The sequence below is a fragment of the Pistacia vera genome, unplaced genomic scaffold (genome assembly GCF_008641045.1).
Source record: "Pistacia vera cultivar Batoury unplaced genomic scaffold, PisVer_v2 Contig570, whole genome shotgun sequence".
NCBI lineage: Eukaryota > Viridiplantae > Streptophyta > Magnoliopsida > Sapindales > Anacardiaceae > Pistacia > Pistacia vera.
This window is the reverse complement of record NW_022196413.1, coordinates 869617-892671: the sequence shown is the minus strand read 5'-3', so window position 1 is coordinate 892671 and position 23055 is coordinate 869617. Positions and strand designations below refer to the sequence as shown.

General features: G+C 35.0%; 4 protein-coding genes across 4 annotated transcripts; all 4 read right to left on the bottom strand.

The window, feature by feature from the left end:
• Positions 1–204: 204 nt before the first annotated feature.
• On the bottom strand, positions 205–705 carry LOC116108986. The gene has a single exon (XM_031395225.1). It carries the CDS (start codon positions 693–695, stop codon positions 210–212), a length of 486 nt encoding a protein of 161 aa, XP_031251085.1. The 5' UTR covers positions 696–705; the 3' UTR covers positions 205–209.
• A 634-nt stretch (positions 706–1339) lies between these two features.
• Positions 1340–3388, bottom strand: LOC116108985 (3-ketoacyl-CoA synthase 1). Its single transcript, XM_031395224.1, has one exon. It carries the CDS (start codon positions 3100–3102, stop codon positions 1513–1515), a length of 1590 nt encoding a protein of 529 aa, XP_031251084.1. The 5' UTR covers positions 3103–3388; the 3' UTR covers positions 1340–1512.
• A 3120-nt stretch (positions 3389–6508) lies between these two features.
• Positions 6509–11470, bottom strand: LOC116109059 (CBL-interacting serine/threonine-protein kinase 9). The gene is made up of 15 exons (XM_031395316.1): positions 11035–11470; positions 10526–10588; positions 10193–10264; positions 9944–10051; positions 9779–9859; positions 9385–9438; positions 9168–9293; positions 9003–9092; positions 8729–8851; positions 8383–8490; positions 7898–8014; positions 7686–7742; positions 7084–7158; positions 6900–6972; positions 6509–6815 (listed from the first exon to the last, which is right to left on the bottom strand). Exons 1-15 carry the CDS (start codon positions 11209–11211, stop codon positions 6802–6804), a joined length of 1338 nt encoding a protein of 445 aa, XP_031251176.1. The 5' UTR covers positions 11212–11470; the 3' UTR covers positions 6509–6801.
• Positions 11471–16751: 5281 nt separating this feature from the next.
• Positions 16752–19610, bottom strand: LOC116109058 (probable protein S-acyltransferase 12). The gene is made up of 7 exons (XM_031395315.1): positions 19422–19610; positions 19075–19327; positions 18548–18639; positions 17965–18091; positions 17785–17870; positions 17277–17342; positions 16752–16862 (listed from the first exon to the last, which is right to left on the bottom strand). Exons 1-7 carry the CDS (start codon positions 19608–19610, stop codon positions 16752–16754), a joined length of 924 nt encoding a protein of 307 aa, XP_031251175.1.
• Positions 19611–23055: the final 3445 nt, after the last annotated feature.

Sequence of the window (23055 nt, the reverse complement as noted above, 5' to 3'; positions counted from 1 at the left end):
TTGTAAGCAAGCAAGGCAATAATTTCATAAGATAAACAACTAATATTATAATACTTGATAAACAAGTAGCATTTTAGAATTTGACTCAACCAAGGAGATTGTTTTCTTCTCAATGAAAAAACACCGTTTGCAAGAAAAGTTTGGTTTTTATATGGCTACACATAAATAAAATTGAAAAGAGTGAATAGCAAAGAAAGAGGATAAATGAGTTAAATCTCTGATAATTCCTGCAGCCGCTTCTCCAACTCATTCAACTTAGCACTCCACTCGCTCTTTATGCACAATGCTTTCACATTACTATAATCCACATCATCAACATCTACATCCTCTTTGTCGCTGCCCGCCGACGATAATTCCTTTCTTTTCTTGTGCTTCTTTTTCTTCTTTGTAGTCGCTCTTTGTAAAGCCCAAAGCACGTCTGACCCAGTTAGCTGTTTTCCCTCTCCCTCTTTCTGTTTTTGCCGTTTTGGGATCGGATTAGTGTTGGAAATCGCATCATTGGAATTAGTCGCCATGAAGAGGATGTGACCTACTCCGCCAACGTCGTCGTCTTGGGACCGCGGGAGACTGACCACCGAACGTCGGAAAAGTGGTTGTGTTGGGTTGGGGAAGAGTGTGGCTGAGATTGGAGTTGGGGACACGGCCCACATCTTTTTTGGGTTTTTGGTCAAACTGGTCTCACACCTCTTATTCATATTTCAAATTCAATATATATTATTAAGTGATTGGACTTTTTTTTATATTTATTATAATAAAAATAATTAAAGGTTGTAAAATTAGGAATGCATTTTTATGGTCCTAAAATTAATTTTAGCAGTTGATTGATAGGCCCAGCCCCTAGAGAGTTCACAGTAACGCCATCCACAGGATCACAGACGTGGATACATCTGCAATTTGCACATTCCCTATCCGGGACGTCACTATTTTCTTTCTGGATATATATATATATTAGATAGTATATATATATATATATATATATGATTGCACGATTAACTACATTCAATTAAGTCTAAATCTCTGGCCATTAACATTATACTTTGACCTTCCATCTTACTATTATACTTTTAACATTTATATTTATATAAAAATAATAATTATTCTTTCATCTACATTAATTTTTTCTTCACATACGATACATAATTTTAGCAAAGTCAAATTATTTGTTTTTAATTAAAATATATTTTTATATTCTTCCATATAAATGAGGCCTGAGATTAAAATAGGTTATATGACATCTTAAGAAAGAAGTTATTTTTATGTAAGATTTAAGTTAATTCGTTTACGTGCATTGATGCGTTAGAAGAGATAATTGGAGGATGAATTTAAATAATATATAATATTTAAATTTAATTTCTTACTAATAATTTCGCCAATTAATGGGCAGGAGTTTTACATTTGGTTTTAGAAAGTGAAGCTCCTTCCAATATTTTTAGTAGATAGATTAAGAATAATACTAAACAAAAGCCACACAGCACAACCACGTCACTTTCTCATTTATTGACACGTTGCCATTCAAGCCACAGGAATCTTAACTGGGTAACTGTCAATTGAGTCAACCCACGGGTTACCCCGCCACTCACCCACCGGAACCCCTTTCAGCGATCTCCAAACAGCACTGTTACACTTAAAGCCCGATCCGAATGCAATCTGCCAAACCCTGTCTCCACCATTAACCCGTCCCTTGGCCTCTGTATAAGCCAACTCATACCACAATGAGCTACTAGATGTGTTGCCAAATCTGTGCAGAGTCATTCTTGAGGGTTCCATGTGCCAATCACTGAGATGCAAATTCTTTTGTAACTCGTCCAGAACAGCTCTACCACCAGCATGTATACAAAAATGTTCAAAAGCCAGCTTAAAATCAGGTATATAAGGCTTGACTTTGGCCTTGAAAACCTTTTTACGAACAAGCGTGACAAAGAACATAAATTGCTCTGTCAGTGGCAAGACAAGAGGACCCAGTGTAGTTATGTTTGTCTTTAATGCATCTCCAGCCACGGCCATTAATTCTCTTGCAAGTGAAACACCAACGGTTCCTTTATCATCCTCTCTTTGATAAACACAATTGTAATTTTTATCATCAGCACCTTTATGAGTCCGAACTAAATGAACCAGCTCGTACTTGGACCGGGACCGGTCTTCAGCCTTGTTTGATAAAAGAACGGCAGCACCGCCCATGCGGAATAGACAATTGCATAGCAACATGGACCGGTCATTGCCGAAATACCAATTTAACGTAATGTTCTCGGTACTTACCACGATTGCATATGTGTTTGGGTTTGCATTTAGGAGGTTTCTGGCTAGCTCGATGGATATAAGACCCGCACTGCATCCCATGCCACCAAGATTGTAGCTTTTGATGTCTGTTCTGAGCTTGTAATGGTTCACTATCATGGAAGAGAGAGAAGGGGTTGGGTTGAATAAGCTGCAGTTGACTATAAGAATTCCAATATCGCTGGGTTTAACACCGGTTTTGTGAAAAAGCGAATCCAGTGCACCGAACATGACTGCTTCAGCCTCCGCCCGGGCTTCTTCCATGCAAAGATTTGGTGGTCTTGATGTTATTCCTTTTGGTAAATATGTTTCATCACCAACACTCGACCTGCTCGCTATACGCCTCTGAAACTGTAGTGTGTCTTCTTCGAAGGCACCACTCTCTTCGCTCATTTTCAAGAATGATTCCATCGACATTTTACGTTCATCTTCCGGTTTGTAACACGAGAAATCCACCAGGTAAACCGGTCTGGAACGCTTGGATAAGTAGAAGGCCAAGAGAAATACTAGTGTAATTGAAATAGCAACTTGAGTGGCTGCGTCAAAGCTGTTGAGCTGAAGCTTTTGGTCCGAAAATAAATCTGGAACCCGCTCGAGTTTTAGACCTGTGAGCTGAACCAGAGTGGCTATGGACAAAGGTACAATCAAAACAAACATGAGAATGGTAGATAAATTGCAGGAGTACCCATAGCCTAATTTTACGTACTTGAGCTTCACGGATTGTAAAAAATCCGGCAACCCTTGTCGAATTTTGATGACGGCAGAGGACGAATCCTTAAACGCCATCTCCGCCGTCAATCGCTCCTTATCTATCTCTACTCTATCCATTTTTTTTTTTTTTTTGTCCCTCTCTTTTTCTGACCTCTCTCTTTATCTTTTTGGTACTTACAGAAAAGATTGGTATACTAATTTTAGCGACAAGAGTCTATAAGAAGCTGAACTAATTGACCCTCCAAAGAAAAACAAATGCCGAAATGGAAACGAAACCCTAACACGTCTTGAAATGGTTGGATACTTTGGTTAGGTATGAATAATAAAGAGATTGATTCAGAGGGAAATTTAAACCTGAAGAATGGAGAAAGTAGACCTCTAAAACTTTTATATTAGCTGCAAGAAAGCTGGAATGGGATGTATTTGAATTAATGGTGGGTAGTTCAGGGAACGATGGATAGCTCAACCACCAACGGCATTTTGTATGAGAATTATATTGAAAAATAAATATATAATTAAAAGCCACTTCCCAAATCGAAAAAATTCAAAATCTGGTAAAAGAAACTTAGTTATAGTTTTGTTAATGAAGGTGGGGCAATTGACCAGGTGGCCCGCCATGTGAGAATGAGAGGTTGCTTTCAAGCTAGCGCAAGAGTAATAAAGGTCTTTCTCTTTCCCATTGCGTACATGCAACTTGCACATTGTCAATTTGTCACATGTATTTTAAGTTACCCAAGTATGGTTTAGCATTGTTGAGTCAATACATGGCCTTTTTAGGTTAAATATTTGACCAAAATCTTTTTATTTATTTATTTTATATTACAAATTCAAACATTAAATTAAATTTGTAATATAAAAGGATACGTCATAGTACCAAGGGATAGGATAAGCAATAAAAGGACGGTGGAATGTAGGTGACTAGCCAATAACCGTCAAGATGAATGAGTCGCTGACCTGTCCTATGCAAAAAAACAGACAATTTTTGGTTGTTTTCTGGCGACGTGTGGGCCTAAATTAAATTGTTACAATTTACAAGAAGCATTATTGAAGTGTTATAGCAACTTATTGGCACAGCTTCTGGTAGCATGTTGAAGTGTAGTAAACGGACCTAATGCCAAGAAAAACAAAAAATAAAAAACGCCCAAGGGTTTAAGACACGCAAAACTATTATGTTTGAAGAATTAATCTATTGAACAATGTGTATAATAAAGAGGGACAATATTGAGTTCCGAAATTAAAATGAAAAGAACTTAGACTATGAAATTTGTTTAAAGCCGATTAAGGGACCGAATTTCTAATTAGAATGATTGACAAAGATACGAATTAATTGTTTTGACCATTCCAATGGTAGTTAAATAATTGGTGTAGCCTATCTAACTATTAATACATCTATTTTAAAGTAGATTTTTTAGGTAAACTCACGTGAGAAAGCTATGTATTTCTATGCATAATAGTTAAGGCTAATTTATGGTTAAAGTTATACAGAATGGCTTGCTATATGTTGTCTTTTGAGTATAAAAATAACAAAATGGTCCAAGTCAAAAATTAGATCAAAATTTGGTCCAATCTCTGATCTCTCACCTATCCACAGTAAAGAAACCAAAGTTGGACACTACCTAAAGTTAGTTTTGTTCATATTAGCTAGCCAGCAATTTTATACGGTATGAAGAACTCTACGTATATAGAAATGATATACTAATTTCATGAAGTCCCTCTGATAATTTAAGAGCATCAGGTTTGCGATAGGTTTCATAAATTTCAGAGAAATTATTTAAATAATTTTATAACTGAACTTATCTGGTGAGTTTTAATTAAAGCTTCGATGGAAACAAAGGTTAAAGAATCCTTAAAGATGTAATCTGCTCTGCTCTCTCCTCTCTAATTAAGAATCAGTGAGATGCCAACATCAAATCGGTTAATAAGACGAGCTGCTAACTAGAAACTAATGCAATTAATGATCAAATGGGCTCTCTGGTTCTGGGACTGCCAGATATTGGCATTCCGTATAGGATTTTTCAAAGTTTAACGTCGGTGTCGCTTAGGGAGACGTCCATGCCGCTGTTAGTCTTTATGTGTTACTAAATCATACTTTAGTTATTTATTAATGGGAGAACAACATTTTCGAACCCAAGGTTTGGTGAAACAACGACACTTTCTCACCCGATAAGTTTCAAAATAATATTTTCTCACCCTTCATCAAGTTTTGTTAATGTTTTCTATTAATATTTAACTGAAAAAACGAAAATGACTTTAAATAATTTATTTCTTAATTAATTTATTATAAATTAAAATTTAGTTAAGTTAAAAATTTTATTCAATTATTTTTTAGTTCAAATGTAAAGATATATTTCTCTCTTTGTTTATTTAATTAATTAGAAATATTGATTTTCTAAGTTAATTAGTAAAAATGAAAAACATTATAAATTTAGTAGATTATTGAATAATAGTGATAGAATATGGTAGCGTTTGGTTTATTATTTTGGATAGGATTTTGGGAATAATATTGGGTAGTTGAATAGGGGAGTATTACGAGATAAAATTTAAAAATTTATAAAAAAACCCATAGGTTTGTTAATTTAATTAAACACCCCCAACATATAAAATTACAAAAACACCCCCACCACCCGTAGTGTCAAATTCCAGCCAACACCGTCGGAATCTGGCCAGAAAATTGTGTTATGACACAGACCGGTCGGATCTGTGTCGTAAAGCCTCGCTATGGCCTTTTCCAACCAGATCCACGACGGATCTGGTCGGAAAAGACCAGATCCACTGCCAGAAGTGGCCGTTGACGGCCGAAAAATGCCAAAGAAGTCCATCTTTGGCCGTCGTTTTCGGTCAACGACGGCCATTTCTTAGCGAAGGCCAGATCAGTGAACTACTAGCTATTTCTGATCGTGGTGTAGGCCATCGTATAGATTCTGGCTACCACCGATGGTGGTTGCTGGAATCTGGCAAGTCTGAGTTGATAGGGGTATTTTTGTTAATTTTTAAAGTTTTTGAGGGTATTTAGGAAAATTAATAAACTTAAGGGGTCTAAAAGTAATTAAAAAATATAGTAATATTTCTAGAATAATGTCCCAAACAATATTTGGATAATAGAATTGAGATTATGGATAGAAATAATGAGCCAAACGCACATAACATTATAAATAAATAAATAAATAAATATTTAGGTCATTTAACTTTAAACAATTTCATAGTATTACTTTTAACTTTTTAGGTGAGGTTAACTATTTTTTCTTTTTTAATTTTTTAATATTTGACTTTTTGGCTAAGTAAAAAATAATAAAAAAATTTATAAAATCAAATATTTAAGGGCATTTTCATATTTTTAGTAAAATATTAACGGAAAACATAATAGAACCTAACGAAGGGTGGAAAAGTGTCATTTCGCCAAATCTTGGGTGGGAAGATGTCGTTCTCCCTTTATTAATTTATATATTTGAGGTGGTGGTGAAGCAAGGAATGATAATTAAAGACTCACTCAGAAATACTATTTATTTTAGGGTGCAAGCAAGAATGAATAAAAAATTCAATTTCTGGCATTAAAATTGATGATTTCTTCCATCTTATAAAGAGTTTTGATCTATTTGAAAAACTTAATTGATTAGCTTCATGGAAGAGGAGGAAACCACGGGGAGAAGGGTAAGGGGACAAAAACACCTAAATAAGACCACGATTTCAGGCCTTCAGTTCATGTCTTCCTATCTCATGCAACTCCAGTTCGCTAAACCCCACCACAAAATTTATATCTCTTTTGTAAATTTTGTGCATTTGAGACTAAATCACTCAGAAGAATCAGCTACTTGGTCTCTATTTATTTCCTGCTGCAGAAACAGAGTTAAAAGAGTCAGTTCATTATGCTTAGACGTATACTACGATTAAGATAGGGAGGGAAAGAGAAATACTACCTCTCGATTCTTCTGTTGTTTCTTCAGTTTTCCAGACAACATCTTTCAGTCCTGTCGAAAATTTTTTGTAGAACTGCAATATGATAACACCAAATTAATCTACAGTCAACATGGCTAGTCAAAGTATTTATTACTATTTTGTTATAACAACCAATAAAAACCAAAATTAAAAATGTAAACATGCCGTGTGAAACTCTAATGTGTCACCGCCAGTTTTGCGAACCTCAACAATGTGCAAGGAGGGAGCTACTTCAAACACCTGAAGTTTAAAAAGCAATTAATTACCCTGATAGTTTTTATCCACAGCAATTAAATACGACTTCGAATGATATCAGTTGATAAGATTTTTAAACATTATGCATGCAATTTTCGAAGAAGCCATTTGCTCACCTACCAACAATGAATTTCCATGTAACTAAAAAGACAATACATTCTAAATCAAACAGTTCATTACCTCTGTAGCTACAGAGAGCTGGCCTTTCCTTCCATTTTTATCGCCTTGCAACTTCATCTGGAATGATTTGAAAAATAATAATAAAATAAAAAAAGAACCAAGAAAACAGATTTGAAAAGGAAGCTTACACTTCTAAAAAGCTAAATTGGATTTGGATATAAGACAAACAGAACAAAGTAATTAACTTGCGAGAAAAACAAGAGATAATTGACCTTATAGTTTCCTTTGCGAACATTGAAGCCTAGAGGCTTTGCAGCTTCCTCTATNCCTACCAACAATGAATTTCCATGTAACTAAAAAGACAATACATTCTAAATCAAACAGTTCATTACCTCTGTAGCTACAGAGAGCTGGCCTTTCCTTCCATTTTTATCGCCTTGCAACTTCATCTGGAATGATTTTAAAAATAATAATAAAATAAAAAAAGAACCAAGAAAACAGATTTGAAATGGAAGCTTACACTTCTAAAAAGCTAAATTGGGTTTGGATATAAGACAAACAGAACAAAGTAATTAACTTGCGAGAAAAACAAGAGATAATTGACCTTATAGTTTCCTTTGCGAACATTGAAGCCTAAAGGCTTTGCAGCTTCCTCTATTTTTGACATTATTTCATTGGGAGGGCGCTGGGAAGAAAAACGGGTTTCTCGCTTCACAAAACCCTAATATTACAATTTTCAAACGAAGGGAGATTTTAGTCAACCAGCAATAATATAAATATATATTTAATTTTTTTGTGGGTTACTTTTAGATGGAAATGGCAAAGGGGGGTTTTGGGTAATGTAATCTACTCGGATTTTTATTAATTATTTGGTAGATTTAGCCTAAAAATTAAATAGAAATAGATGGCCATTAAAAAAGCTTTTTACTGAATAAATCATCTCAGGAGTCTCGTGATATTATTTTTATAATTTTCCAAGTTTTTTCAAGGCCATATATCATTCCAAAAATTAGTAAGCACCGATTTTGGCCACAAAAAATTAAAAAAAAAAAGAAAAAAAAAAAACACCATGAAATCTTGTATACATACAGTCTGCTTCTCAAACAAATTTTCAAGGCTGAAACCCTGTGCCCTGGAGATTAGCTCAAAAGCATTCATTGATACAGGTTTCTCTTTCCTTTCTGTTACAAGATGTTCCTGAAAGAGAATGCACAAATAAATAAAGAATATCACTTCAAAATTCTTTCAATACTCCTCTTTTAAGTTAAATAAATTGTTAGTTTACAAATTCATGAGTAAAAAGTACAAAACAGTTGCAGTGTCAAATCTTAACACTTGAAAAACTAAATAAATTGCAATGTCTTTTGTAAAAGTTACTGTCCTGAAAATTTTGACTTAGAGAATTGAAACAAAAGCTGCTGTTTAAATCTCTTACCTTGGAGTCGTTAAAAACAGCATCTATATCATCAAGATTTACATCCTCTTCCTTATCAAATTGCGGTCGTTTGTATCCTTTAATAAACCATTCATCCTCTAAAATTTGAGGAATAGTTATTCTCTGCAACAGAAGAAATAAGAAGTCAACAAAAATGTATGCATTAACATTAATGCATCAGGTGCAGCAATATATCATATGCCCAGCCTCATCTTTCAACCACATTCCAGAACAATAAAACAATAAAATAAAGGGAGAAACAACAGGTACTTACGGTAAGAGGGTTTGGGTCGAGAATACGCTTTATAAATTTCCTAGCGGCAGGTGAAAACCATGATGGACAAGAGAAATCAGCTCTGCATATCTGAAAAGTATATGAAACATGGATTAAGGTACTTAATTTAATTCATATCATTTGAAAGTAGCAAAATCTGCTTACTTTTTTATACAAGGCCAAAAGATTGGACTCGTCAAAAGGCAAGAATCCAGCCATAAGTACAAAGAGAATGACTCCACAAGACCAAACATCAGATGTTCTACCATCATAACCTTTGTCATTGAGAACCTGATAAGAAAATGAAAAGGTGAGACTGAGGAACCATACGTATAGTTGCATTATTACTGTGTCCTCTATTAGTAAAGGTAAAAGTAGATACCTCAGGTGCAACATAATTTGGGGTTCCACAGGCAGTGTGAAGTAGTCCATCCGCCTGCAATAAGAAGCATGTTAGTAGGTCTGCCTTCACTTTAAAAATTTCACAGAAGGCTTTGCTTAATCTTCCTCAAGTAATAAGTCGAATGATTTCCATGAGTTACAATTAAAAGTAAGGGGTGAGCTATATGCACATTCATAAAATGAACAACCACGACTAAAAAATTACTAGAGATCTTCAACAGCTGCCAAGGAACATGAAATCTCTCCCAGGTCTTGACATTCTTTGTACACATATCTCTAACACAGAATGGGAGCTAACGTAACATAAAGTCATTCTCATTTGTAAATCATGACTAAACTTATTAACAGTTTGGAAGTAATTGAATAATCCTTACCTGAACTTGTTGTGAAAACGCACTTAAACCAAAATCTGAAATTTTAAGAACACCATATGAATCCAGAAGAAGATTTTCAGGCTGCAAAATGATGAGTCAGAATCCTTATTAAATAAAAATCCAAAAAAATTACCCACAGAAAGCAAGAAACGAAATGGTTTGAACCTTTAAATCTCTGTGGTACACCCCTCTGCTATGACAGTAATCTACAGCATTAATGAGCTGCTGGAAGTATCTCCTGGCTTCATCCTCTTTGAGTCTCCCATTCTTGGCCTACGATTCAAACAGAAAATTGAAGAACTTTAAAAATGAGTGCTAGCTGATTTATGGCACTACATTTATAACCACTTAACATCCAGTATTAAAAGATGGTTGCGTAACACAAAAGTTGTAAGCTGTAGAACAATTCCTTACAATTTTGTCGAAGAGCTCACCCCCATCAATAAACTCGAGTACGATAAAGATCTTTGTTTTGCTAGCCATAACCTATAAATCAGTAGACACATTATTCAGAGGTATAAATGATAACTCTAATTATAAAATATAATTATGTTCCATTACGAAAATGTTTCTAATGAAGTGTTTCTGGAGCATGGCGGTCGAAACAACTGTAGCACAAAAATTCGACATATTTTTCTCCTTCATTGACTAGATTTTAAAAAAAAAAAAAAAAAAGTGTATCGCCCATACACTCTACACTACCGACTAATGTCAAGAATAAAAATAATAATAAATGGGTTTAATTACCTCAATAATTTTAATAACGTTTGGATGTTTGATCAACTTCATTGTTGATATTTCTCTTTTTATCTGCCAATAAGAGAGTCAAAAGGTAAAACACATGAACAAAATAATACATAAATCACTAAGTCAACAGACATTCCCACATTGGATAATCGTAAAAATATATTGTGGGTCCCACACTACCACGCTGTGTCTATCCACTGTATCCAACCAACAGAAAGATAAGAAGAAGCTAAACTAAGGGCATTGAGACGTTGCATATGCTGAATTGCTGATTATCTAATACAAGATGATGATCTCACCATGTTACTAATTACATAAAAATTAAAGATTCATATGTTTTACGATAGGTTTTTTTTTTTTTTAATTACGTAATCTATGCCAAACCCCAACTAAAATTAGACCATTGGTTTTCATCCCAATAAACAAAATCAAAATAATCTGGTAAGCCATTCTAATGAATTATTGGAATATGAATAACACCAACTCCTACAACGATACGTAAGATATACCTGTTCCACCATCTTGTGTCGGAGGACTTGATCACGGTCCACAACTTTGATGGCTACGAACTCTCCGGTCTCCACATTCTTGGCGAACTTAACCTTGGCAAAGCTACCTTCACCAAGGGTTCTACCCATCTCATACTTCCCGACACGCGTCCTCGTCGCCGGTACTTTGATGCTCATTTTCTGACCGCCTCTCCCTCCGATATAAATCACAAGTACTGAATTGCTAGTGGATCTCACAGTAATCTTTAGGAGAGCGAATTTCTGTTTTGTTTGTTTTTTGTTTTCGTTTACGATAACGTTTTGATTGTTGTGGAATTGAAGACGATTGCGGTGGAAACGGTGGCTTTGTATATGTGTTACGATGTTTGTAGGAAAGACTTGGGTCCGACAATATGATATGGGTCCCGTTCTGGTTTTTGCACCCAATCATATAACAACCCCGTGGAATTTCCGTGTCTGCCTTGATAACTTGCCTTAAATTTAAAACATCCCAATGCAGATCCTTTAATTTACCAAATTGCCCATCCATGGATTTATACAAAATTATTATAATATATATATATACATAATGATTTTTATCCCTGTGAGATAATGTTGCTTTAGTAAAAGAAAAGACATGCCTACTTTCCATAATTCTCTCCTCTTTTCTTGTTACACCAATAATTATTGTTATAGACTAATAGGAAGAATTTCAACCATGAAAATTAAATCATAGGTGTTAACAGGAAACTATANACGTAATCTATGCCAAACCCCAACTAAAATTAGACCATTGGTTTTCATCCCAATAAACAAAATCAAAATAATCTGGTAAGCCATTCTAATGAATTATTGGAATATGAATAACACCAACTCCTACAACGATACGTAAGATATACCTGTTCCACCATCTTGTGTCGGAGGACTTGATCACGGTCCACAACTTTGATGGCTACGAACTCTCCGGTCTCCACATTCTTGGCGAACTTAACCTTGGCAAAGCTACCTTCACCAAGGGTTCTACCCATCTCATACTTCCCGACACGCGTCCTCGTCGCCGGTACTTTGATGCTCATTTTCTGACCGCCTCTCCCTCCGATATAAATCACAAGTACTGAATTGCTAGTGGATCTCACAGTAATCTTTAGGAGAGCGAATTTCTGTTTTGTTTGTTTTTTGTTTTCGTTTACGATAACGTTTTGATTGTTGTGGAATTGAAGACGATTGCGGTGGAAACGGTGGCTTTGTATATGTGTTACGATGTTTGTAGGAAAGACTTGGGTCCGACAATATGATATGGGTCCCGTTCTGGTTTTTGCACCCAATCATATAACAACCCCGTGGAATTTCCGTGTCTGCCTTGATAACTTGCCTTAAATTTAAAACATCCTAATGCAGATCCTTTAATTTACCAAATTGCCCATCCATGGATTTATACAAAATTATTATAATATATATATATACATAATGATTTTTATCCCTGTGAGATAATGTTGCTTTAGTAAAAGAAAAGACATACCTACTTTCCATAATTCTCTCCTCTTTTCTTGTTACACCAATAATTATTGTTATAGACTAATAGGAAGAATTTCAACCATGAAAATTAAATCATAGGTGTTAACAGGAAACTATATATGTAATGTAATCAAAATATTGAATTAAATTTTCAACCCAGCTAATCATAATTATCTTCTAATAAACCATATAAATTTGAACGGTGAATGAGATTTTAAGTTAAATTTGAAATAAAACAATAAGGGTAGCAATGTGATTTCAAACATTCCTCGTTAGGAATATGCTGACACCAAAAGATAAGATCAAATATCAATGAATGGAATTCTTCAATTATTGATAACGTCCAAAAAACAAACATTGCTTTCAAAGGAGGAATTAGTTGATTCGTGAATCAGCTATCAGTCAGCTGTCAGCCTGCTCCGCTATTTTTTTTAATTTACAATTATATCCTTTAATTTGTAGTTCAACAAAATTGTCCTGTCGCTTCACTCACGTGGAGTGGTGGAATCTCGTCCATACATGCTGAGTGGAGAGATTTTTATTACTGCTTGTGTGGCTTCCGTAGTACCACAACAGGCCCCAATACGTGACATAGTTTTAGTGTATCCAAGTTCAATTTGGGCGTGGGCACTAAAACTTTCAGCTCAGGTTGCAACAAGCTTTGGGCTAAAATTGTCATCTAACTTTATGATTTGGGCTTGATGTTGAACTATTGAACCTTACGTACATTGGCTTGTTGGGTTCTTACTGCTACAAGAGGCCCAAGATCACTCTGGCGTGTGGCTTTCTTGAGCTCCCGTTGGAATTTTTTAACCAAATTTTAGCCTGTATTTTGCTTGTCTTGTTCATGAATCATGTTTATTTTTCCTCTCAAAAAAAAAAAAAAAAATATATATATATATATATATAACAATTTAAATTTGAACAAATAAGCTAATGGGGAGGTCATAAAGCCACTTTTCTAATCCTCATAAATAGATGAAAGTGTGTCTTAATTGTTATTGTCGAGTTGCAACCTGTTTCAGGATTGCAACCAAATAACTTTAATCTGATAGAGAAGACTAATAGGTTGACAACGGATACGGATCCAAGGGAGAACTATCCAAATGGGACACTCAATGTATATGTCATTCTTACGCGAAATTTACATGGCCACTATATTGTGAAAAAACATGTGTTCTATAATATAATAATTGAATTTCCTGCAATGAACCTATTATCTATTAGAATATTACATTGATTTTGCTGGAATATGATATTTCCTCAAAATCAAATTTAGTATGTTAATTATACCATTAGCTGTTATATTACTTGCAAATACATGGAAGTGTCCTTAAAGTAACGGCGCCAACTGATGCACCGTTATATTGACACCCACAAACTTTCTACCAAATAGCCTTACTTCCGATTCCGTTTAATTTCATCCAATATTTTATCAAATAACAATATGTATATATATATATATATATATATATATATATATATACAGTCAAGTTGAACAGGAAAACTCACTTTCGTGTTAGTTTCTTAAAATTTTTGAACATGATGACCTAACTATTCTGTGAGTAACAAGCCTGTTGATTGGAAAATGAAACGCAAGAAACACACATTAAAATACAAATGGAATCTACCCCAGATTGCTCTATGGACAAATAGTTAAAATAGTGTTAAAATCTTAGACGTGAATTTATATTTCTTTTTTATTTTCAATAGTTTAACAAATAACAACTTTGATAAAAAGGCACGTCTGGTGATGGGTATATTTATTTATGTTTGCTTGTATGAATAGCAAAATCCAAGGCCTGAGTCATGGGACTTTTGCCTTCCTAGCTTTCATCCCTTTACCTCACTCTCAAACTTATTCTCCGTCTCTAGCTTTATGGTCTCGACCGCCCTCTCTACTGTGCGTTTTTATAACATACTCTTCATCTCTTCTAAATCAAAACTTAGGTATGCCTCTTTTTTACTTATTCTTCTTCTTCGATTCATCAAGGTTAGATAGTATCCAGTTTAATGAGGTATGAGTAATTATTTTTGCGATATTTTTCAGGGACTTGTTGTTGTGATGGGAATATATAAAGAAGATCTAGAAAGATACGAGGCAGGCCAGCTGGAATCAGAGAAAAGAGTGAAGACATGTATAGCTTGTTTGTGGTCATTGGTGGTAATCATGACAGGAGGATTGATGTTAGGGTTTTGGGAGTATGAATACCATCCAACAAATAGTCAGCTGTGGATGGTGCCCTTTGGTCTAATTTTCTTACTTACTCCGGCCATTATTTGGTTTGCTGTTATATTTTCTGAGTTCTGCAACTCTAAGAACAGACACGTCGTCCCTGCTTCAAGTTCGTCAGGTGACTGACTCAGTTCATGATCTGGAGACAGCATGAGTTACCATGTGATATTACTGCTTCTGTAAGCCTTGTTTCAAAATCCTAGTGTTACAATTTCCAATCGTTCCTTGGTTTTAATTTGAGATGTACTTCATTAATTACCGAACTAAAATGATTGGAATGGGCACTTTTATAGTTTTGATTAGCTTAGCTGGTGTATGTGTTTGTTAAGTAGGTTTTATTTTGCAGGACAGGGTTAGGGTGCTTAATTGAATAAAAGACAGCTAATAAGTCTTTAAACAACAATTGGTTGTAATTGAAAATTAGAAAGCATGCGGGTGATATTAACTTTTAACAGTAAATGACGTAGGAAAGATCTGTAGACGTTTGGAGTTTGCCTTCCCCGGTTCCTGATTTCCCAATACTTAACTCGCCTGACTCATCCAATGGTCTTTAAGATTTTACCTACCGTCAACTGTATTCCTATAACGTGGCTTTTCCTTCCCGCAACACCTGGTGTAGGGGAGAGAGAGCCAGAAAGGGACACTTCATTGGCCAGCAAGCTCTTTAGACTTTAGTGACGTACAGATGGTCAACTATTTATATGATTATAATTATATCCTATAATTTGCGGCAACAAGCACATGAAATCCTTTTATTAAAACAGGATATGATTTATGAGTCCCGTTGCCATGTACATATAGCATAGGCTGGTTTAACTTCATTTAAAATTAAATTTTGAGAAATGCTGAGAACAAATGCTAATAATGTTATTTCATTCTCTCCAACATGGTATTGAATATAGGCAACTACCATAATTTAATACTATTAATATTTTGTTCTCTTAATTAATAAAATATATTAAACACTTTAACAATAAATTTAAGGCAACAAGTATTATAGTAAGTTAGATAAAGAACAAACATCTGCTAAAACTACATAAGATTACTCTACAAGGGTGACTGTATTAATATAAAAGATTATATAATATTAAAAATGCAAATATTTTCAATCAAATGAATAAAGAAAAATTAAATACCTCATCACAATATGAGAACGCATAACACCATACAAGAATTACTTTAAACAAGCGTACAGAGATGTGAGACTGTCTCATTTTTTCACTTAAAACAAGACCATTAGGAATGCATGCTAAAATTATATTCTCCATTCCAAAAGCGGGATAAAAAATTTCTCTAGTGCCCCGCCGTTATAATGCTATCTGGTACACCAAAACAAACACACCCCAAATGTATTACTTGGCTTGAAAAACCCATCTACAAATACAATCAGTCGGGGGCTAGAAAAATCAACTTGCTTACAGCTAGTAGAGCAACTACTGATAAATCAAAATATTTATTTTAGTATCATATGTCCAAATGAGATCATAGCTTCAGACCTTCAGCTGTTTGAATAAAAAAAACCGTTTCCAGAAAGAAAAAGGTTTCCACTGAAACTACAACACGAAAAATGAACGTATTCCCTTGATCAAAAATATTTAAGGTTACAAGGAAGCATGCCAAACCATTCGGAAAGGAAAAATAAAAGATTCAATTAGCTACCAGACCCATTTAAGTTCTACCAGCACAGAAAGTACAAGTTGCCATGTCATTTTTATTGGAACAGAGGTCCAATTGATCATGTTCATGCATTATTGCAGACCTTTATATTAAATAATCCAAACAGTTTGTCCTATTGTGATGATTACTTTTGAATTCCAAATGCATTGTACAAAGAAATATATTTGTGGGCCAAAAATTTTATATACATCCTCTCTGTGAAAAATATGAGGAAAAAATCAGCACTTTCAGCAAATTCAACATGATAAAAGTATGATACACTTGCAGTAACTGTAACTCCAACTCACAGTAAGCTCACCAAGTTCCAAGCCTAAACGTCAGAACGTGTTGGGAAATCTAGGCCATGAAGTGCAGGTATGTTGTCTAAATCTTCTTTTGAAAATAATGGTAGGAACCACAATGCTTTCTTTGTTCCAAAAACCTTCAACGGGGGAAAAATGACACCATCAGAACAAAGATTACAATGGTCTGTCTGGAAGAAAATGTCTTCTATTTGCCACAATAATTAAAATTAATGGCATTCCTAGTCATTATATTTTCACCAAATTAAACCATTTTTAAAGGATACACAAACATTTGTTCGTTTTGTAAAGTCTTGGGTCATAGATGAGCACCTTCATTGCAGCAATTAAAAATGTATGCCTTTAATTTTAGTTTATTATATATATTTATTGAAGGTAATGGCCTAGTTTCTTTGAAGAATGCCAGAAAAGCTTTTGCCAAGATGTATGCTCCATATAAGCCCTAACACCCAAGGAAATACCCTTCCACAAATTTACGCATATAAAATAAATATAGAAGAGAGGAATAAGACAGTTTGGCTAGAAGATATCACCTGCTCAAAATTTTTCTTCCTGCCTATATCGTATTTCCATCTGACTGCTCTTTTCTTCTCGTAAACCTAAAACATTTGCAGAATGAAATACAAAACTATCAAATGAGGACTCAATTGCTGACAACATGCAGAGCCATGTTAATTCCATCATATGTGTAATTAATGCAGTCATTAACATATCAGTAGTGTGAGGTTATTGTTACTTTTGAAACTCAAAATTCAAGGGAATGTCAGTATCATAAACCATGCAACTCACTGAAAAATGCCATCAACCATACCAATGATGATGTCATGGTATGAGCTAAAAACAATTTTCGTCTAAAAATGAGGTTGTGACTCAGCTACCATTGCCTTAAAAAAGAGTCACATTCCATGGCCTTCTCCACGAGAGGAAGATAACATCTCATGGTCAACTTCCAATAATTACAAGGTCTTAAATCAGCAAGAGCAGCCTTACATAACCCAACTAAAATATAGGCACACAGAAAGCAGTTAATGTGTCCATTACCTCTATTGATGTGGTGTTGCTCGATACGAGGGATGCATGCATAACTATGAAACAAAGAAGACTCAGAGAAAACGCCAAATTAAGAACTGCATTGAGTTAAACAATCTGTAAGAAACGTGGAAACAACCATGCAGAATCAATACACCATATGAAAATAATCAATTTGCATGGGCAACTTACCAAAAGCCAAAAAAATGATTGCTAGATTGCCAGGAGAAGAGGAATGATTCATGGCTTTGCCAAAGAACTTTATGAAACTAGGAAGCAACACTAGAGTGTCCATTGTTGTCTCCAGAAAGGTATACAACTAGCAGTGGGGAAACAAGTCAGAAGAAAAAGAAATGAGTTAGAAGCCAGTCAAACCCAAACCACTAATACCATTCAGAAGAATATAGGAGCACTTTAAACGCACACATAAATATTAGTGAAAAGCATCTAAAAGTTGAACAGTTAATCTGACATTCAGAACCAACAAGTTTGATTGTTTGAGCCATTTGACCAATGCCGTAAATTTTACGGCATCATGCACGCAAATAATACTTTTCAGCAAAATGAGGAGTCTACCATTGTTGACACTACTGTATTGCCATACTAATTCACAGAGTAAGGATACTTCTATGTCTACTCACAAACTGTCTAAGTCTATCCCCAGAATAAGAAATAGTCTTGAACAGTTCTGTTGATTTGTGAAAGGGAAGAACACGCTAGAGAAAGCTAGACATATTTCTCATTTTATAACATAAAACATGACGAGAAGACCTACCAAGAAAAGAAGAAAAAACTTGTAGTTGCGTGCTCCAACACAATTTACCACCCAAACACAGTGGTGATCCATCTTGAGAACACATCTTTGACCTGCAGAATCATAAACAAATAATTACAGAAATGCGGCATTTCATAGCATCAATTTCAGTGGTTCATGACATTCCAAGTATGCCAATTAACTAATGCTTCTGGCAGTATTGTAAAAATGTGAAACCTAGACAACCATAAAGAGGAACCATTTGATTCCTTTAAACAGGATCGCATTGCTGAGAATATATTCTCATATTAAGATAATTGCAAAGCTAATAATGGATCTCAAGGAGTAGAAACACTCATTGACGTTCAATTAACTTTAAAAAGTTAACTGTACAACTTGCAGCCGATGCATAACATAATTAAAGGTTACCTTCAAATCAACTTTCATAAAAAATTATACAATCAAAACATTGCAACTAGCTCGTTCAGAAATGTCATATCTTAAATATGGAAAAAAAATCACAACAGAGAAGCAAAAAGAAGGCTTACAAACAGAGCAATGATGGCAACGTGGCGGCTTCCCATTTCGGCACCTATCACAGTAGGCTACCGATGGTCCTCCATCCAATCCATCTGAAAACGGCCGCGTAGAATCCAATGTCTCTGGTCCAGCGTAATCAGAAGATCTTGAAGAACTACCAGCCTCCAATCTCTCCTCCAACAATACTGCCGTCCAATTATCCGGCACAGAACCGGGGTCCCAAAACACAACCAATATATAGCTCCAAACCAACATTACAAGCTACAATAACATAGTTCAACATCAACTTTACTCATCTCACAAAATATACTTTTAGAACCATACACCATTTAATAATTAAAGAAAAATATATTACCAGAACATGAAACACTATAATTATCGATAATGCTAAGAACGAGTGGACTCCACCGCGAAGCAACTGTGGCCCCCAAGTAAGTACAACGACGGCGTAATAAGATACGGCGACAATTGCGGCAACTAACAGGATCATGAAGTAGCCAATTACTTTAAGGCCAGAACACAATTTGAACAGGTTTATATCCATACCTATTTCAAATTGGGGGATAACTGGGAGGTATCTTCTGGATCGCGGTCGGAATAAACGCTTCCAAATATCAGAAGCCAGGTTTAGCTCACTCTCGGCTCGACTTGCTGTTCTCGCGCTTCCGGAAAACGGTGAGGCTGATCGGAAATGGTAAGAAACTAATAAATGATTGCTGAAATTAGGGCACGGTTAATAGATTAGTTGTGGATTCAAAAGAAAAAGGTATTAGTTGTACTTGTTCCTCTGATAACCTTTTTAAGTCAGCGAGAAGTGGTGGTTAAGATTGTTTGCAAAAGAATTTTCTTAAAACTTAATAAATATAAACCTCACTCTTTAATCTTCTATAATCTTTTAAAACTCAACAAAATTACCAATTACTTAAAACTCTTATTATTATTATTATTTTTAATCAAACATCTCCATTTAAGTTGTATAACAAGTCAAAAATTGTAATTAAACATGCCTTAGGATTTTAATCTTTAAATCGTTGTATAATTAGTCATAAATCATTAAACTTAATACGAATTATTACCTTAATGTACTTGGAAATTTTGTTTGTTGATTGAAAAGTTAGGTTGATTAAAGAAACATGCTGTACAAGTTGATAATTAGTAACCTTTGCATTTCATGAATTGTTTAAGTAAAACATGTTATTCTATGAAGATGAGTGAAGGGATAATACAAGCTTTATAAATCATTAGCCGATAGTTTGATGGTAAAAGAGTGAATAAAAATTTGATGAGTTTTTGAATTCTAATTCTCACAAACATTAATAAAGGTGGCGTTTTCGTATAAAATGGTTAAATTCCAAAATGTACAATTCAACATATATTCTGTTTGGTTGATCACGTGTTGGTTCTCTTAGCTGTACTATAAAGATTTAAAAGTAGAACAATTTATCAGTTTAGGCATCAATCTGGTACTTTACTGACACATCTTAAACTTAAACTTGAAGTCTCCTTCAAGTTCCACCGCTTGAAAGCCCAAGCCCAATGAGCAGGCAAGTGGCTCAAGCTGACACATGCGACCCTGTACAAAACTTGTAAGGTTGGAAATTTTGTTTGTTGATTGAAAAGCTAGGTTGATTAAAGAAACATGCTGTACAAGTTGATTGTTAGTAACGTTTGCATTTCATGTATTGTTCAAGTAAAACGTGTTATTCCATGAAGATGAGTGAAGGGATACTATGAGGTTTTAGTAAATACAATATTTTAATATATGTATTCATCTAAAATCGTTAAATTCCAAAATGTACAACTCACATATATTTTGATGGGTTGATCACGTGTTGCTTACTTGGTTTGTTAGCTGTACTATAAAGATTCAGAGTAAAAGACTTTTTCCCACCCAAGGTTTGGCTAACCTGCAGTTCCCACCCGTGGTTTCATTAATTGCAAATTTAAACCCTTAAATTAACAAAATCTCATTTCTGTTAACGATGGAAGGGTAGATTGGTCATTAACTTTAATTTGAATTAAAATGTCAACTCAGACATAGGGAAATGAAGCAAAACTTGTAGAATTTGGCGATTGAATTAAATGTTTATATCTTCTCGTTTAACCCAACCATAACTCTTTCTCTTTCTTCTCATTTGCATTCTTGAGAGAAAACAAACGACAACAACCCTTCACATCCTTCTTCAATCGTAGCTGATAACAACCGTCGTTAACAACACTGATAACACCGACAAACCTCCTCCTTCAACCGTCGACCATGAGTGGAGCAAAACCGAATGACACCAAACAATCCTAAACTAGAAAACCTAACGACAGCCCTAAACCTCCTTCTTCAACCATTGACAATGAGTGGAGCAAAACCCAATGACACCAAACAACCATAAACTAGAAAACCTGATGACAACATTAAACCTCCTCCTTCAACCATCAACGACAAGTGGAGCAAAACCCGATGACAACCCTAAACTAGAATCGTAAATGACAATCGAAAATCTCCTCCGTCAACCAGCAGACGATCATAAGTGTTGAAAACACAGATAACCCACCAGAATCGTAAACGACAACCACCTCTTTCAATCGGCAGGCTATGGCGACGTGGTCTACATCTAGGTATGTTGCATCGCATTTTTTTCTTTTAATTTTATGTCTATATTTGTGTTGGGAGCTTTGTTATGGTGTTATTAGGTGATTTTGTTGGTGGTCTGTGTTTGGTATGGTGATGATGGTGGCAGGGTGGTCGTATGGTGGTGATGGTGGTTGTGTGACGGTGTTAAGGTTGTGGTAGTTGTAGTGGTGTTAAGGTAGTGGTAAGGTGGTCATTGATGTTTTTTTTTTTTTTTTTTTTTTTTTTTTTTTTTGGGTGGTGGTGATGGTGGTTGACAAAATTATAGTATGGTGGTGGTGATGGTAGGTGATTTTGTTGGTGGATTAGGGTTGTGGTTGGTGATTTGTGTTTGGTAGTGGTGGTATTAGGGTAGTGGTAAGGTGGTGGTTAGTTATTTTTTTTGGGTGGTGGTGGTGGTCGTCGTCATGATGGTGGCTGACAAAATGATGGTATGGTGGTGGTGATGGTAGGTGATTTTGTTGGTGGATTAGGGTTACAGTTGGTGGTCTGTGTTTTTGTTGCTGTATGTTAATTTTTTTTTGGCTTGTTTGGGTTATGTTTTTGCTGCTGCATGTTGATGTTTTTCCTGTCTGTTTGTGTTATGTTTTTGTTGCTGCATATTTAGCTTTTAAGGGTATATTGGCTGGAAACCAATGATTGTCTTAAAAACTGCCTAGCAGATCTTGATGACCTCTGGTGTAACAATATCGCATACCTAGAAATCTGTTTGGGCATGTTTGTGTTATGCTGTTGTTGCATGTTTGGTTTATGTTTCTGTTGCATGACAAACACTGTTTGTGTTTGTTTATTAAGGTTGAAACCAAAGTCACTTGACCTTAAAATTCAAGTGTTTGGTTTTGAATACGAGATATTGAATGTTGATCCAGATGAATATAGTTATATATGTTTTATTAAAGATATGAAGTATTGTGTGGCTAATGAGAATCAGGTTGTCCAATTGTACCCTAATGAAGAGTTCAAGATTGAGGTTGAGTTACCCTTATTAAGGGCTAGATACTTATTGAACAGGGATAATGATATGAACTTCATTTTTCAAGAATAGGAGATTAAAGGCATGAGAACAATTAGGGTTTATGTAGAAGTCAAACTATTAAACTGTGTTGAAGGTATAGGCTTATTAGAAGCACCTACTCAGTGTGAGAATGATAATGGGTCTGAATCTCTTTTAAGGTAGGCTAATGATCTAGATGAAATGGGTATTGCAGATGAGTTCTACTAGAGTGATATAAGTGATGATGATAGAGATAATGAGGTTAGGCAGGGAATTGGTGCTAAGGAGGTGAATGAACATGGTGCCCAGGATAGATAGGGAAGTGGTGGGGTAGAGGAGAATCAAAGTGGTCAAGTTAAGGGGACTAAAAGT

Bases quoted from the DNA above. Each gene is read 5' to 3' on its own strand.
- LOC116109059 (XM_031395316.1), bottom strand. From the start codon at position 11,211: ATGAGCATCAAAGTACCGGCGACGAGGACGCGTGTCGGGAAGTATGAG. The intron at 9,439-9,778 runs GTAAGGATTATT...TTCTTATTGCAG, and splicing joins CGTTTTCACAACAAGTTCAG to GCGGATGGACTACTTCACAC. The intron at 6,973-7,083 runs GCATGTTTACAT...ATCATATTGCAG, and splicing joins ACACATTAGAGTTTCACACG to TTCTACAAAAAATTTTCGAC.
- LOC116108986 (XM_031395225.1), bottom strand. From the start codon at position 695: ATGAATAAGAGGTGTGAGACCAGTTTGACCAAAAACCCAAAAAAGATG.
- LOC116109058 (XM_031395315.1), bottom strand. From the start codon at position 19,610: ATGGATATAAACCTGTTCAAATTGTGTTCTGGCCTTAAAGTAATTGGC. The intron at 18,092-18,547 runs GTAGGTCTTCTC...CCCCACTGCTAG, and splicing joins AGTTTTTTCTTCTTTTCTTG to TTGTATACCTTTCTGGAGAC. The intron at 17,871-17,964 runs GTAAGTTGCCCA...AACTCAATGCAG, and splicing joins AATCATTTTTTTGGCTTTTG to TTCTTAATTTGGCGTTTTCT.
- LOC116108985 (XM_031395224.1), bottom strand. From the start codon at position 3,102: ATGGATAGAGTAGAGATAGATAAGGAGCGATTGACGGCGGAGATGGCG.